This window comes from Elgaria multicarinata, chromosome 8, assembly GCF_023053635.1.
Source record: "Elgaria multicarinata webbii isolate HBS135686 ecotype San Diego chromosome 8, rElgMul1.1.pri, whole genome shotgun sequence".
Classification (NCBI taxonomy): Eukaryota; Metazoa; Chordata; class Lepidosauria; order Squamata; family Anguidae; genus Elgaria; species Elgaria multicarinata.
In genome coordinates, this window is record NC_086178.1 from 115,395,586 (window position 1) to 115,412,390 (window position 16,805).

A 16,805-nucleotide genomic window follows, 5' to 3' on the forward strand; every position below is an offset into this window, starting at 1 on the left:
CCCTGTGCCTGCTTACCCTTCCCTGTACCTGTTGGCATTCTCTTCCCCTCCTTATTGTTTTACTATGATTTTATTAGATTGTAAGCCTATGCGGCAGAGTCTTGCTATTTACTGTTTTACTCTGTACAGCACCATGTACATTGATGGTGCTATATAAATAAATAATAATAATAATAATAATAATAATAATAATAATAATAACCCCCGCAGGTGGTTTCAGGTATCAAAGTCCTTATCTTCCAAGACATTATTCTGATTGTTCAACTCAGTATCAACTGCGCCAGCATCAGCAGAGGAAGCAATTCCAAGAGGTGAAACCCCATACGAGCAGGGGATGATGTGATACTTTGACTTACCTCTACTAAGGACCAATTTACCTTCTCCTATTAGTCCTATGTTTGACTACCGTCTCTTGCACTTTGTTCCAACTTGGACCATGATAATGCCAAATACCAGTATGGATACTGAATAGAATTCGAAGTCCTCTCTCCTATGGGCACTGTAAAGTAACACCCCCATCAGACCTTCTGTTCCTGGAGACAGAATCCCTTCTTCAGAAGGGTGCTATCCAAACAGTTCTACCTGACACAGATGTTCAGTTTTTTTCTCCCATTACTTTATGGTGCCCAAACAGGATTGGAGGGACTGCAACCTATTTTGAACAAGAACTCTCAACAACTTCATCGTTCAGAAATTCAGAATGACTATGTTGAACACAATTCTTCCACATCTTCGGCAAGGGGCATGGTTTGCCTCAATAGATCTCAGAGATGCATACTTCTACATTGCCACTGAGCCATCTTATCGGAAGTTTCTTTGGTTTGCCATAGGAAAGGATGTTTTCCAGTTTTGCGTCCTTCCTTTTGGGCTATCAACGGCTCCAAGATGCATGTTCGTCTCAGAGCTATCGAGATATACGCCTATCTTGAAAACTGGCTCATTGTGTTGACAAAACATTCATTGAATCACACACTTATAAAAAATTCTGAATCTCCTAGGAGCTCTCGGCCTTTGTAACAACTTTGAGAAATCCAATCTTGTCCCTACACAATCAATACAGTTCATAAGTGACCTACTGGATGTGCAGAAAGGATGAGCCTATCTCCCCGACTCATGGGTTCAACAGCTAACTGTTGGCACGCACTATGTTCCAGAAGGACCAGTGCACATGCAGTTCAGTGCCTACATGGCGGCCACAGTATTGGTGGTGGAGTGGGCTCGGTTGTGCATGAGGCTGTTGCGGAATTGGCTGATTATAATTTACGACTTCAAAGCCAATGCTCAGTGATTCAACTTACAATATCAAAGGACAACGCCCAGTCACTGATCTGACACTGCATTTGTCCAACCTACCCCAATCAAAGTAGTAACTACAGACACTTCTCTTCTGGGTTGGGGAGCATATTGTGGCCCACTTCAAATTCAAGGCCTGTGGTCAGACGAAGAGAGCCAGTACCACATAAATGTGTTAGAACCTCTAGCGGTATGCTCTTCATGCTTTCAAGATGGACATTCGAGGCAGATTCATTCAGATGCTGATGGGCAACACTTTGGTCCTGTGGTATCTCAACAAACAGGGAAGGACACATTCTCCTATGTTAACAGTTTTGACATTGAGGATATTTTATTGGACTTTTCCCAGGGACATTCGACTCACAGCCCTGCACATTGCAGGGATGGACAATATGTTGGTAGATTCTCTGAGTCGAGCCCTCAAGACCTACCATGAGTGGGAACTGTCTCAGACTGTGCTAAAATCCCTGTTTCTAAATCCCTATAGGAACTTCGACTATAGATCTGTTCACAATATTGACAAACAAATTGTGTTAAAGGCTTTGCTTGAGAGGAGGAGCAGGCAGACTGTCCTTAGGCGACACATTCGTACTTCAATGGTCTGGGACTCTTTTTCCTCTCTTACCCCTCTTAATGAAGGTAGTTACAAAAATCAAGACGGATCTCTCAGACTGTATTCTAATTGCCCCATGGTGGCCAAGACAGCCATGGTTCTCAACCCTCTCCACTTGGCGAAAGGAGAGTTTTCTTTCTGTCTTCCTTCATACCCGGACCTCATCTCCCGCTTACAAGGATCTTGTTTGACATCTAGACCTGCTGACACAGCATCTTACAGCATGGAGGATTCAGTAATTGCTCAACAGTCCTCGATACTGAAGGATGTACAGGCTGTTTTGAATACTGCAAGAAAGCCTGCTACCAAAAAGTCTTATGCTAGCAAGTGGACAATTCTTTACTAAATTTGCAGTAATGAGCTGTTTGTTCCCGTTGACATGTTCTATTACCAATATTCTTCACTTTCTGATTTTCCTGTTCAAAAGGGGACTAAAGTGTGAAAGGCTGCTACATGGGTTAGTCCATTGACCTTTGTAAGGCACTACACTTTGAGACACTTTGCCCACCTCTGGTAAGTGAGATTGTTAATTCCCCATATGTGGGATGCACAGAGACCACAGCAAAGGAAGACAGGTTGCTTACTTGTAACTGGAGTTCTTCGAGTGGTCGTCTGTGCATTCACACAATTCTCCCACCATCTCCACTCACGTGTCAGTGCCGAGGATGTCGGTACCAATAGTTGGACTATGCTCAGCTCCATGATTGTTTTGACAGGCTTAAGGAACTGAGGTGATGGTCTGGAACCTGCCGACAGTAAGACAGTGGGGGAGGGTTCCCACCCAAAAAATAACTTTCCTCAGCTTTGGAAGTTTCCTGAAGCGAGGCTCCGCACAGGCACAGAGCCCGTATGTGTGAATGCACAGATGACCACTCGAAGAACTCCAGAGTTACAGGTAAGTAACCTGACTGGTTTTTTTCGGTCAGCCAAACCCCCGTATATCAGCCTGTCTATATTTTAAGATCTGTTTGGGAAGCTCTTCTTACAATACCTGTTATGTGCTGATGAAGGAAAGAGCCTTGTGGAACAGGCACAGAGTCGGTTATCCTTTTTGTGCTAGCTGAAAACTTTCTTGTTCGCCTGGGCATTTTAATTTGTCAGTCTGTCCAGCATTTTACTGCCTTAAAAAAATGCAATTGTGTTTTTATATTTGTATTATTTTATGATATGTAACCATGTTGGTCTTCTTTCTATACTGCCCTGATATCTACTTGATAAAGGGTGATTTAAAATATTATAATAAAACATTTTAAACAATTATTAATATATTTGTCTTATAGGTTGAAGATTTTGTAGATCCCAATGGCAAAATCTCTCTTCAGCGTGAGGAGACACCTTCGAACCGGTAAGTAGCCTAGCTAGTGAGGCAGACTAGAAGGCAAATAATGTTCATTTGTTGCTAGCTACAAACCTATTAGATGACAGAATACAAATAGAAAAATGCAGTGTGGATTTTTATATTTCTACAAGGCTTGGGCCTCCCTCTTGGAAGTGAATAATGTTGTTTTGGCTACATAAGGATTGGAACTGTGAGAATTAATTTTCTATTAGTGTATATAATACTTTTGCATCCCTCAATATAACAGAGTGTGTTTTCTTTTGTAGTGGGGAATCTACAGTGCTAAGTTTTGTTAGTTGGCTGACACTCAGTGGCACAGAACAATCTGGAATGAGAGGACCATCTACAGAGAACCAGGAGGCAAAGAGAATGGCCCTGGAGTGTATAAAGGTAATTTAGGGCCAGCAAGGAAGGCATATATACTAGAAAGGGGAGAGTGGGCTTTGTATGTTTTTCAGAATTACACTACAACTCTTCTCAGAAAAAATGGTGTGAAATTGGAGCTTAATGTTCACTTTCTGTCCACATAAAATGTTTGTATCATGTATGTTTATCTCAGATATGTGCTACTTTCCAAAGCAACATTTATTGTGCACTGTTTCAGACGGTGGGTTCTGCTAATACCCTCTACTGCTTCAGTTGTGGCAAGGATTTCACATTGCTAGGTATTGCTGTAGTTTGGTTTGCAAGGTTCTTTTAGAGCAGTGGTCTTCAATTGGTGGGTCGCAACCCAAAAGTGTGTTGTGAGGTCAGTCCAGATGGGTTGTAGCAAAGCTGTTGGGCATGGAGAAAATTGTGGAAGTGGGTCCCATGTGCAAGTTGGGAGTTTGAGGTGGGTCTCGGGTCTGGAGGGCAACCAGGATGATCAGGGGTCTGGAAACAAAGCCCTATGAAGAGAGACTGAAAGAACTAGGCATGTTTAGCCTGGAGAAGATAAGATAATACTCTTCAAATACTTAAAAGGTTGTCACACAGAGGAGGGCCAGGATCTCTTCTCGATCATCCCAGAGTGCAGGACACGGAATAACGGGCTCAAGTTAAAGGAAGACAGATTCCAGCTGGACATCAGGAAAACTTCCTGACTATTAGAGCAGTACGACAATGGAACCAGTTACCTAGGGAGGTTGTGGGCTTTCCCACACTAGAGGCATTCAAGAGGCAGCTGGACAACCATCTGTCAAGTATGCTGTAGGGTGGATTCCTGCATTGAGCAGGGGGTTGGACTTGATGGCCTTTTAGGCCCCTTCCAACTCTACTATTCTATGATTCTATGAAGACCATGGTTTTAGAGAATCAGGTCTTTAGCAAGGATCTGAGTAGATCATATTTCACAGGGAACCCAGATGGGAATTAATCAGTGTCGTGGAAAACTCTGAGTAGTGTCAGGGCTAGAAGCCAGACACATTTGTCTGCATGTTGCTCCAATAAGGAACGGATCAAGACAGAGCATTAAATAAGAGTTTGGCTTTCTTTAGGCTGGTTAGCTCTGCCTCCACACTGACTGAGGCTTTGTCTTTAAAGCGACCTGGCCTGTTTTAGCAACCTTAAACTGCAACTGATGTAGGAGTGGCTGCAGCATGCTAGTGTCCTCATGGCCAGGGTCCTCAGTGTCTGAAGACAGCAAGGCAACCTCTTCTAGATGCATAGGAGCCCACACACACACAATCTTTTGCATCTTAGGGATGTGGAAGCCTTGTGATGCCTTTCCAGGACTGAATCCTCTCCGTGAACTGTTAATTCATGAGCCTTTTCATCAGAGGACAAGGGATCGGGGTCCTGTGAGGATGAGAGTTCAGTGTCCATGACAATTTCTTATAGTCTGTGTTCTGCTTTCCCTCCAAGGTGCTCAAAGCTGAGCTTCACCTTGACAACTATGTGAGGGTTAGGCTGAGAGAGAATAGCTTACTCAAGGATAACCTTTGAACTCCATAGCTGAGTTGCATTTCCATACCAAACCCTGGTTTTTGAACTGACCTGGTCCATGACCATTTCTTATAGTCTGGGTCTGGATAAAGTATTTTAAATTAATAATAAAACTGCATAGCAGTAGCAAGATGTCAGTGCTGATATTCTCTTGACTTAGGAGAAGCTATTCAGAGGACTAGAGGGAGTGATGTTTCTTCCCATTGACAATGGATGTAGTGCTTCTGGTTACCACAGAAATACTCTTCAAGGCTCTCAGCATCCTTAGGAGAGGCTTTTACATTTATGCTTTCCATGGCAAAGAAGTCATTCTGCCATTAGGCATACAATATAGTCAACTTTTAGGTGCCCTTTGGCAGTGAGTCATGCATATTTTCCTCCTCTTTCTGACCCAGTTGTCACTGTTCAAATTTATGGAAGACAGGAAAACCTGATCAGGGTGATTTCCTCAGGGAAAATGCTGTTTTAACACTAGATTTGACAGTTCCCCATCAGATTGGGGAAGAGGATCTCACAGTGAATTTAGTTGTTGGCAAATAATCAAAGGAATGACAACAAAATGGGAAGTGGGGAGAACCAGGCACTGGATTTTAGGTGTGTATTCCCCGCTGCCTCTATTTCAGAATGGATCCATATGAGGATCCCTAGAGGCCTCCAGGGCCTGGAGCAATGAGCATTGCTATAAGCCTTAATACTGATTTGGGGTAATGCGTCATCCCCCCACTTTCCATGGGTAAATCCCAGTTTATTTCATTGAGCCCTGCTTTTTTGTTGTATACGTATGTTTGGTCCATCTCATCTTGATGTTTTTAAGTGTCTACGTTTCTTAATTTCTAGAAAAAGTGGTGCTGGGATTAAAATCTAGAAGTCATTCCCCCTAATAACTGGTTTGGGGGTACTCGTTAGTAGGCAATATATTATGGATCTGCTCAAGGGCATTCGTTACTTCCAGGAGAATGCGCTGACATGGTTAGCATTGTTTTCCTTCTAATGCAAATCCCGTTTAACTATCTGCTTTACAGCAATGTGATCCAGAGAAGTTGATCACCGAAAGCAAGTTTCTGCAACTGGAATCTCTGCAGGAACTAATGAAGGTGAGGAATGAATAAGCCTTCCAGGCAGGTTGGACTTTGTGGCCATGACCATGAGTGATGTGCTCAAGTGAACAGGGATTCATCATGCCCTGAACTCTAGGAAGTATTTGGCATGCAACTTCCCCAAGATACTTGGTCACTTCTTTTCCTGGGTTGGGGATTTCTATGTGAGAACAATGAGCCATGGGCTTAAACAATTGTAGAGTTTTGAGGACAAAGTTCTTACTTTTCTCCCTTCTCCAGGTTGTTTACAGTGCATCTCCAAACAATAGTATTTCACTCCACTATTTGATAGCCAAAGTAAGATAAGAGTACCACTATTTTTAGAGTTCTGCCTTCTCCTGCAGTCTCACAGTTCTCTGTCTCTGCAATAAAGAGCAGGCTTTTCTGCAAACAGGCGCTTTTTGAGCTTTGAGCTATCAAATTGAGCCCTCTCTTGGTATACTTGTCAACGTAGTAGAATTGGTGAGTGCAAGGAAGAGGGTCTTTTCAGTACTCTGGAATAAGCTTCTATGGGGGTTCATCTGGCAGTTCCTTTGCAGGTCTTGAGGAAAGCTCTGAAAACCATCTGTTTTTGTTGGCCTTTTTAATTTTTCTTTGAGGAGCTGATTTTAGGCATAGTCACTACTTTTATTGAACTTTATTGTTTTATCTTGTACGCCACCTTGAGAGTGTTATATCCTTAAAGGCAACCTAATCTTAATATAAAATCAATGAATATGTCTTTGAATATTCTCTAACCCTTTCAGGCTCTCATCTCCGTGAGTCCAGATGAGGAAACCTATGATGAGGAAGACTGTGCTTTCTGTTTGGAGATGCTTCTGAGGATTGTGCTGGAGAACAGGTGAGCCGTACAGATGCACCACCACAGGAATTCCAGCTCAGACCGTGAACATGGAATCTTCTGTTCCTTTTGGACTGCCTCCATAATTTGTTGAATGTATTCTTTATCTTATAGGCAGGTAGTGGGAAGAAAACACAATGAGAAATTGGCCGGGTTCGGACAATCATGAGCAATTTTATGAACCTGGATGTGCCACTCACACGCCCATCATTTGCCTAATTACCCCCAATGCGATGTGGTTTATCATTTCATCCAAACCCAGCAAGGTGTGCAGCAGCAGGGTGGCTTCTAAACCACCCCTCAACCCATGGCTTGATGTAGGGGTTGTGGAGTGGTTTAGAAGCTACCCTCTCCCTGGATTCACATGATCACCGCAGCCTACCATGGCTTATTTAAGCTACAAAGGGTTGTAGCACAAGCCTTGGTCACAGTTTGAATATTCAAGTCACCTGGCATGTTCTTCTTCATGGTCTCTGTGCATCACACATGTGATGCACTCTGTGCATCACACCTGGCCCTGTGCATCACGCAGGGCCAGGTTCGGAAACTTCTCAAGCTGAAAATCTTTTAGGCGGGAACCCCTCCCCCACCGTCCACTGAGCATGCTCATGGGTTCCCGCCTAATCCCCTCAGTTCTCTTCAACCGCCTGTGGGTCAACAGCTCTTGGTATAGTGCGTTTTTGTTATACCATAGCTGAAAAATCTATCAATTTTTCCTTCTTTCTCTTGTTTCTCCAGTTTTCTATCTTTCCTGTTTAAAATAAAAATAATAAAAAACGAATATTTGTTTGTTCGTCGGTGTCTTGGTGCCTATGGCACATCAAGGCCTCTTCAAGAAGTGTTCCAGTTGTGGACAGAAAATAGCACTAACCGATGGACATTCTTTGTGCTTGCTCTGCTTGGGGGAGACTCATGTTGTAGAGTTGTGTGCCTTTTGCTTGAAGTTTTCAAGGCAGGCACGAAAAAATCGCGCAGAGCGCCTTTGGGCCACTCTCTGGGAAAAGGCTTTGGAGGCAGTAGATAAACCGAGAGCGGCTCGCGTTTCTACATCTCCACACAAGATGGAGTCTATGCCCCAAAATCCTCCGACAAGGAGTGAAGCCTTAGCGGTTCCCCCCTCCTCCTCTCAGTCCGCAAAAAAGGCGGCAAAGAAGATCTCTAAGAGAGCGAGAGAGCACTCTGAGGCCAAAAACCCTCAGAGAAAAAAGAGCAAATCCATGACAAAAAATGGAAAGAAAAAGTCATCGAAACCGATTCCATCGGTACCGAGGAGCCCGGTACCGAGTACTTCGGTACCGAGCCGCGACACAGGGCATAGAAGCCCGATATCGAGTCTCTCACTACAGAGACCTCCCTCGCATGCGATAAGCCCTATACCGAGGCTATCGCTACTGACACCTTTTTTGATACCGAGACGGGCGACCCCATCTTTGCCATCAGTACCGAACCCACCGCCGCGTGAGGAGCCAGTTGCTAACTCGCCGGTCCCGTCGCCGCTGCATATTGTCACGGTCCCGACTGACGAGCCCAGTATAAGGGCATTGATTTTGGAAGGTGAAATCAGGGGCTCCTCGCTGGATAATACCATTGCAGATCGGAGACCTTTTTTCCCTCGGTACCGAGAAGACATCGATACCGACGGACGTCGGTACTGACAGCAACCACAGGTCGATACCGAGAAACACCTCCTTATGGATATGGCCATGATCGTTCACCAGCTTCAATTCATTCCAGTCGGCAATATGCTGCTTACAGCGAAAGATCCAGGTCCCCACAGAGGGGTACGGGCTACTATGCCAATTGGCAACCTCCACATTTGAGGACTGGAGGCACAGAGGGCACCAAGAATATTACTACCCTCAAGAACGCACGTATGATCCATACCCGCGTTTTTGTCAGCCACCCTCTGAGACGGTCTCACAGCGGTACCAAGGCGCTTGCCGCAACCAACGCGAGCTACGGTACCGACCACCACGGTACTGACTCAAGCGTTACAACCATGTCCAAACTCAGGGATGATGCCACGCATTTTGGATGTCTTATCGGAGGAGGACTACCAGTCTGACTCCTCCCAAGAGGCTTCACCAGTACCATCCATTCCCTCCCCTGATGACCTTGTAGGGACTTCGGATGTGGTCTCCCCTTCAGAAGACCTATCGCACTTTGCCGATCAAGTGCAAAGGATGGCGAGATCATTGGGGATTGAAATGTCTCAACCCAATGAAAAATTAAACGATCCAGTGTACGACGATGCATACTGTGAATCAGCTACTCCAGCAGCCATCCCATACCTGCCCGTGCTGTTACGCACTGCACAGCAGTCGTGGAAGCTGCCCTCCTCTATGCCACCAACGTCCAGGAGGTTAGACAATATATACAAAATACAAGAAAAGACTGCTCCTTTTCTTTTCAGCCCAACTCCATAATTGTAGAGGCATCTCATAAGAGACACAATGCGCCTGTAGATAAAGAAGGCCGTCAGCTGGACGGTATAGGCTGAAGAATCTATTCTTCAACTGCATTGTCATTACGTGTGCATAATTACCAAGGCGCCATGGCAAAATACCAACTCTTCTTGTGGGAGAAGATGGCATCCCTGTCTGGTTATCTGCCAGATGACCAAAGGGAACTGGCAAACGTTTTTTACACTGAGGCTATGGCACTATCAAGGCAACAGCTTAACACAGCTCGTCAAGCGACAGAATGCGCCTCAAAAGCCATTGTAAGGTCCATAGCCCTGCAAAGACATGCATGGTTGAGGTCTGCAGGATTATCCCAAGAGGCATGCACCCGTATTGAGGACCTGCCTTTTGATGGAGACGGCCTATTCCATTCTTCCACCGATGAATTGATGGAGAACATCCAAAAGGCCAAGAATACGGCCAAAAAGATGGGAATTGGGCAGCAGCAACAACAGATTCAAAGAGCATTCTGCCCAAGACGCTGGCCTAGGGCTCAACAACAGTTCCAGCCCAGACAGCAGCAACAGTTGCAAGATAGACCCCCTCTGTACCAACCCCAAGGTCAGTACAGGAGGCAACAATTTTCAGGACGCTTCAAACAAAACATAAGCAAACCAGACCAAGGTCAAAGACGGCGTCTTTGACTGCCCCATAACTATAATTTCTGCACCTAAATTTGGTGACATCCTTGCCCCCTTTTATAATAGTTGGACCACCATTACCACCGACAGGTGGGTCCTCAAAATTGAGTTTACCACCCTCCTTCCCCTAGGAACCGCAAGGTTCTCTCCACCTACAGACGCTCTATTGCAAGAGACCAAGTCTCTTTTGGAGAAGGGCGCCATAGAGCGATTACCAACTCATGCCCTAATGTGCGGGTTCTACTCCCGCTACTTTACGGTTCCTAAACGGGATGGGGGGCTAAGACCTATTTTGGACCTTAGAGACCTGAGCAAGTTCATCAATCCTAAAAAATTCCGGATGAACTCCTTAGCAAGCATCTTACCTTTTCTCTCGACTGGTTTACTTCCATTGACCTCAAAGGTGCTTACTTTCATGTCTCAATTTACCCTGACCATCGCCAATTCCTCCAGTTCATAGTAGGGGAAGACATTTTCCAATTTAAAGTGCTTCCGTTTGGTCTTTCTACTGCTCCCCGAGTCTTCACTAAGTGTATGGCACCAGTTTGCGCCTTTCTGAGAACTCGAGGGGTAGAGATTTACCCCTACTTGGACAATTGGTTGATAGTGGCTAGTACGGAGCAGGAAGCCACCCGTAACACCCACCTTACCATCAACCTCCTTAGTGAATTAGGCCTTTGCATCAACAAAGAAAAATCAAATTTTCAACCAACTCAAAAAATTAAATTCCTTGGAGCAATTCTGGACTCAACCCGCTCCAGGGCTTTCCTTCCGGAGAATAGAGCTGCAACATTAATTCGACTTGCACTCACATTTTTTCACTCCAAGACCATATCTGCTTTCCAGGTGCAAAGACTACTAGGTCTCATGGCAGCTACTGTCAGCGTTGTCCCTTGGGCACGCTTATACATGGGACCTCTACAGTTGTGGTTTCTGCGGGAGTACGACAATACAATGGACGCTCATCGAGTGAAATTGTCGCCTCCTGCCAAAGTAAAGGACACTCTTCTTTGGTGGACAGATCTGTCCAACATTATGCAGGGCCTGGACTTCAGACCTCCACTGCCATCTCAACATCTGATGACAGACGCGTCCCTTCTGGGCTGGGGAGCTCACTGCGGAGATCTTACAATTCAGGAGCGTTGGAGCCTTTCCAACAGGAAAAGGCATATAAATGTCCTAGAACTGATGGCCATCCAAAAGGCACTGTGTGCCTTTCAGCAGACCTTGTCAGGACATGTCATCCAAATCCATATAGACAACATGGCTGCTGTTTGGCATATAAACGAACAGAGTGGAACATGGTCTATGGACCTGATTACCCTAACGTTGGACATTTGGCACTGGGCTATCGCCCACGACATGGCCATTCATATCACAGGCCAGGACAATATCCTGGCAGACAACCTCAGCCGCACCTTCGTGGACACGCACGAGTGGCAGATGAAAGACTCTGTTCTCGAACTGATCTTTCAGGCATGGGGACAGCCTGCAATAGATTTATTCGCGTCACTGGAGAATGCCATCTGCAAGCAATTCTGCACATGGGCGGGTCACGGGACAGGAACCCTAGGAGACGCCTTCGAGAGGACGTGGACAGGACAGCTGCTGTACCTGTTCCCCCCCATACCACTCCTATCCAAGGTGATCCTGAAGTTGCGCACAGACAACGCCATATTAGTAGCACCTTGGTGGCCAAGGCAGCCGTGGTTCACTCCGCTACTCAAACTGTCCTCAGCGGAGTTTATCAAACTGCCCCAATGTCACAACTTAATCTCCAAGGAGAAAGGACTCATTCTCCACCCAGATGTCCGGTCCCTGAGCCTGACAGCGTGGAGAATCAGGCAACGATAGATAATCTATCCCTGCCTGCTGATGTATGGGACATTATTCTGGCAGCCAGAAAACCGGCCACCAGAAAATCATACGCTAAAAAGTGTGAAAAATACCATCCCACCAGTTCGTTCCTTTGTTCCTCAATGGAGCCTTTCCGTGGTGCTCAAGGCACTGTCTGCCAAGCCCTTTGAGCCATTAGCAAAATTGGACTTGCGATTGCTAACTTTCAAGGTGGCATTCCTCGTTGCCATCACGTCTGCTAGACATGCATCAGAGTTAGCGGCACTCCATATGGACGCACCCTATATGTTTCATGCTGGCAAAGTGGTCCTTAGACCAGACCCAGCCTTTCTTCCAAAGGTTGTGTCTTCCTTTCACCTTGGACAGGATATTACTCTGCCAAGTTTTTTCCCATCACCGACATCCCCCCTTGAGGCGACATTACACACCCTGGACGTGAGACGTGCTCTTGCTTTCTACCAGTCCAGAACAGCAACTCTCCGGAGATCCCAAAGACTTTTTGTTTGTTATGGGGGTAAACAAAAGGGACTCCAAGCTTCTCCGCAGAGAATATCTGCTTGGGTTGTTCAGACTATCAAATTAGCCTATGAACTCGCTGGCCTCCCGTTGGAGGGGAAAGTGCGCTCTCACTCCACCAGAGGAGTGGCCACTTCTACAGCTTTTGAAAAAGGGATCGCTCTACCAGACCTCTGCAAAGCAGCTACCTGGTCGACACCTTTGACTTTGCCAGTCACTACTGCCTGGACATCAGGGCGCGCAATCCTATGACTACTCATATACCAACTGACACCACCCACCTCCGGTAAATCAGCTTGTTAATCACCCATATGTGTGATGCACAGAGACCACGAAGAAGAAAGACAGGTTGCTTACCTGTAACTGTAGTTCTTCGAGTGGTCATCTGTGCAGTCACACAACCCTCCAACCGTCCCCACTATGGTGTCATTATTTTTGATCACCTGGTGGTTCTCCTCAGTGAGACTGTTTAAGCAGTTTCAGGAACTGAGGGGATTTGGCGGGAACCCCTGAGCATGCTCAGTGGACGGTGGGGGAGGGGTTCCCGCCTAAAAGATTTTCAGCTTGAGAAGTTTCTGAACCTGGCCCTGCGCAGGCACAGAGCCCATATGTGTGACTGCACAGATGACCACTCGAAGAACTACAGTTACAGGTAAGCAACCTGTCTTTAGGTCATCTGATCCTGTCAAGGGTGGGTTGTTGGTGTGGTTTACAAACCACTCACAAACCCTAATGGTTTCTGGGTAGTTTGTTAACCATGCCAACAACCCACTGTCGTGAGGTTCAGATGATGCAACAAGCCACAATTATGGCTTGAATATGGCCACCAGCACATGTCGCAGCCACCATGGCTGAAATAAACCATGATGGGCTGCTTGATCATATGGATGCAAAAAGGTAAAGGCTATTTAGGGCTGCATTAATAGAAGTATAGCTTCCAAATTGCATGAAGTACTGGTTCTTCTTCATGGTCTTTGTGCATCACACATATGGGCTCTGCGCCTGTTCAGGGCCAGCTTCGGAAACTTCTCTAGCTGAAAGTCTTTTAGGCGGGAACCCCCTCCCCCACCGTCCACTGAGCATGCTCAGGGGTTCCCGCCTAATCCCCTCAGTTCTCTTCAACCGCCTGTGGGTCAACAGCTTGTGGAGACTTCTCGTGTGTGGTATACTTTACCTCAGCTGAAAATATTCTATTTTCCTTTTTGTCTTTTCTCTCCAGTTTTCTAACCTTTTCTATTTAGTTATTTTAAATTTTTTAAAAAGAAGGATTTGTTTGTTGTTACTTAGCCTTGTGGCTTATGGCACATCAAGGCCTCTTCAAGAAGTGCCCAATTTGCGGGCTGAAGATCACGCAAACCGACGGACACTCTCTTTGTTTGCTCTGCTTGGGGTAAACACACATTGTGGAATCTTGTGTGTTTGTTTAAGTAGTCGAGGCAAATGAGAAAGAACCGCTTAGACCGCCTTTGGGCGATACTCTGGGATAAGGCGTTGGAGGCAGTGGAGAAACTGAGACCATCTCGACGCTTCAAATCTCCTATCCTAATGGAGTCTATGCCCCAACTTCCTCCAGCACGGAGTTGAGCCTTACCGGTTCCCCCCTCCTCCTCCTCTCAGTCTGCATCCGCAAGGGCAGCAAAAGATTTCTAAGAGAGCGAGAGAGTGCTCTGAATAAGAGCAAAACTCAAGAATATAAATGCGAGGAAAAAGTCGTCGATACCGATTCGTCGATACCGAGGAGCCCGGTACCGAACACATCGGTACCGAAGCATGCGGCAGGGCATAGGAGCCCTATGTCGAGCCTTTCACTGCAAAGGTCTCCGCCACTACCGATAAGCCCGATACCGAGGCTATTGCTTTCGCTACCAATAAGCCGATACCAAGGCTATCGCTTTCCCTACCTATAAGCCTTGTACCGAGGCTATTGCTTCCGAGACCATACTTGATACCGAGACGGGCGACTCCATCCTTGCCAGCGGTACTGAACCCTCTGCAGCAAACAGAGCATATTGCTGACTCGCCGGCACCGTCTCCATTACGGATCATCACGGTACCGGCTGACAACCCTACCATAAGGGCATCAGTCTCGGAAGGCGAAATTAGAGGTTCATCCATGGATAATACCTCGGCTGATCGGGGCCCTTTTTCCCCTCGATACCGAGAAGAGCCAGAACCCATCGATACCAACGGATGTCGGTACCGATAAATGCCACAGCAACCATCAGTCGATACCGAAGGTTATCAATACCGACATGCGTCTCCTTATGGTTAAGCCCGGGACCATTCACCGGCTTTAACTCATTCAGGTCGCCAGTATGCCACCCATGGCAAACGACCTATGTCCCCTCCAAGAATGCGGGACTATTACGCTGATTGGCAACCTCCCCAGTATCCTCTGTATTATTACGAGGATTGGAGACACAGAAGGCACCTAGATTACTATTATCAGTACCCACAACCACCCTCCGACAATCTCCCATCCACCTCTCCCAGAAGATGTCATGGCCATGCCACCGCCGCCTCTACCATCGGTACCGAGGCGCGCTCCGCAACCGATGCAAACCGCAGTACCAACCGCTCAGTACCGTCGCATTGCAGACGTTGCCTACATCAGACATGGGACTGGATGTTCCATCGGAGGAGGATTACCAATACATCACCACCAGATGACCTCGTGGTCACTGCAGACGTGGTGTCCCCTTCAGAGGACTTAGCAAACTTTACTGATCAGGTACAAAGAATGGCAACGTCCCTAGGGACTCAAATATCCCAACCTATAGAGAAATTTAATGACCCAGTTTACGATGATGTATACTGTGGGTCATCAACCCCAGTGGCTATTCTATATTTGCCTGTGCTGCTGCGCACAGCGCAACAATCATGGAAGCTGCCCTCCTCTATGCCACAATGTCAAGGAGGCTAGGCAACATATATTTATAAGATGCAGGACTAAATTGTCCCGTTCCTATTTACACACCCAAAACCTAACTCAATAATACTCAAATAATGCACCAGTGCACAAAAAAAGCCGTAGGTTGCATAGCCTGGGGAGAAGAGTATACTCTGCTACAGCTTTATCCCTTCGTGTGCATAATTACCAAGCCGCAATGGCAAAACAGAAGCTCTTTTTATGGGAGATTACATCTCTCTCCGGATTCTTGCAGATGACCAAAGGGAACTGGTAGTTGTTTTTGTACTGAGGCTATGAGACTTTCTCGACAATAGCTTAATACAGCACGCCATGCTACAGACTGCGCCCCAAAGCCATGGTAGTTTCCGTTGCGCTACGAAGGCATGCGTAGCTAAGGTCCGCAGGGCTGTGCCAGCAGGCATGCACCCGCATAGAGGACCTGCCGTTCGATGGAAGCCAGATCTAACCACTACTGTTAGAGTCCTCATGGCTGGCCTCCTCGGTAGCAATAATAACTAGGTTCTTCAGTACACTGAAACTCTCGATACTGAGACTTGCAACAACATAACTAGCTTCTTCAGTACCGAGCCTGAAACCTCTCGGTACTGAGACTGCTCTCAATACCGAGACTGGTAACAATATAACTAGCTTCTTCAGTGCCGAGCCTGAAACCTCTTGGTACCGAGACTGCTCTCAATACCGAGACTGGCAACAATATAACTAGCTTCTTCGGTACCGAGAATGAATCTCTCAATGCCAAGACTGGCAACAATATAGCTTCTTCGGTACAGACTGGAACCCTCGATACCAAGAGTGGCAATTACATAACTAGCATCTTCAATACAGACGCTGGAATTCTTAATGCTGAGACTGGCAATAACATAACTGGCTTTTTTGGTACCAAGGTTGGAACTTTTGGTACTGAGACTAACAATAACATAACTGGCTTCTTCAGTACCAAGACTGGAATTTTTGGTACTGAAAATGACAATAACATAACTGGTTTCTTCGGTACCAAGGCTGGAACCCTTGATACCGAGATTGGCAATAACATTAATAGCTTCTTTGGTACAAACGCTGAGACTCTTGATACCAAGAGGGCATCTCGCATGCAGCTTCAATGTCAGAGGGTGAAATGTAATATCTCTCCCCTCCAAAGCCAATGGACATCTGTCCACCACATCAGGCAGTGTATACCTTGCAGGCTAACCACCAATTTCAAGGTCCCCATTCCAGAGTCTCTAAGCTCTGAGTGCTTTGCTTTCAATGGAGAGTGTTTTATTACCATGATGTCTGATGTCATCATTTTTGC

The 16,805-nt window shown here is 46.2% G+C and overlaps 1 protein-coding gene across 4 annotated transcripts in view; it reads left to right on the top strand.

Annotated features, from left to right (window-relative positions):
* GBF1 (golgi brefeldin A resistant guanine nucleotide exchange factor 1) overlaps window positions 1–16,805 on the top strand; it is a 209,735-nt gene that overhangs the window by 146,334 nt on the left and 46,596 nt on the right. For all 4 annotated transcript variants that reach the window (XM_063133220.1, XM_063133218.1, XM_063133219.1 and 1 more), the window contains 4 exons: window positions 3,187–3,251; window positions 3,512–3,635; window positions 6,191–6,262; window positions 7,012–7,106. In XM_063133220.1, the coding sequence (XP_062989290.1) occupies window positions 3,187–3,251; window positions 3,512–3,635; window positions 6,191–6,262; window positions 7,012–7,106 (356 nt within the window). The remainder of the gene's footprint in view (window positions 1–3,186; window positions 3,252–3,511; window positions 3,636–6,190; window positions 6,263–7,011; window positions 7,107–16,805) is intronic.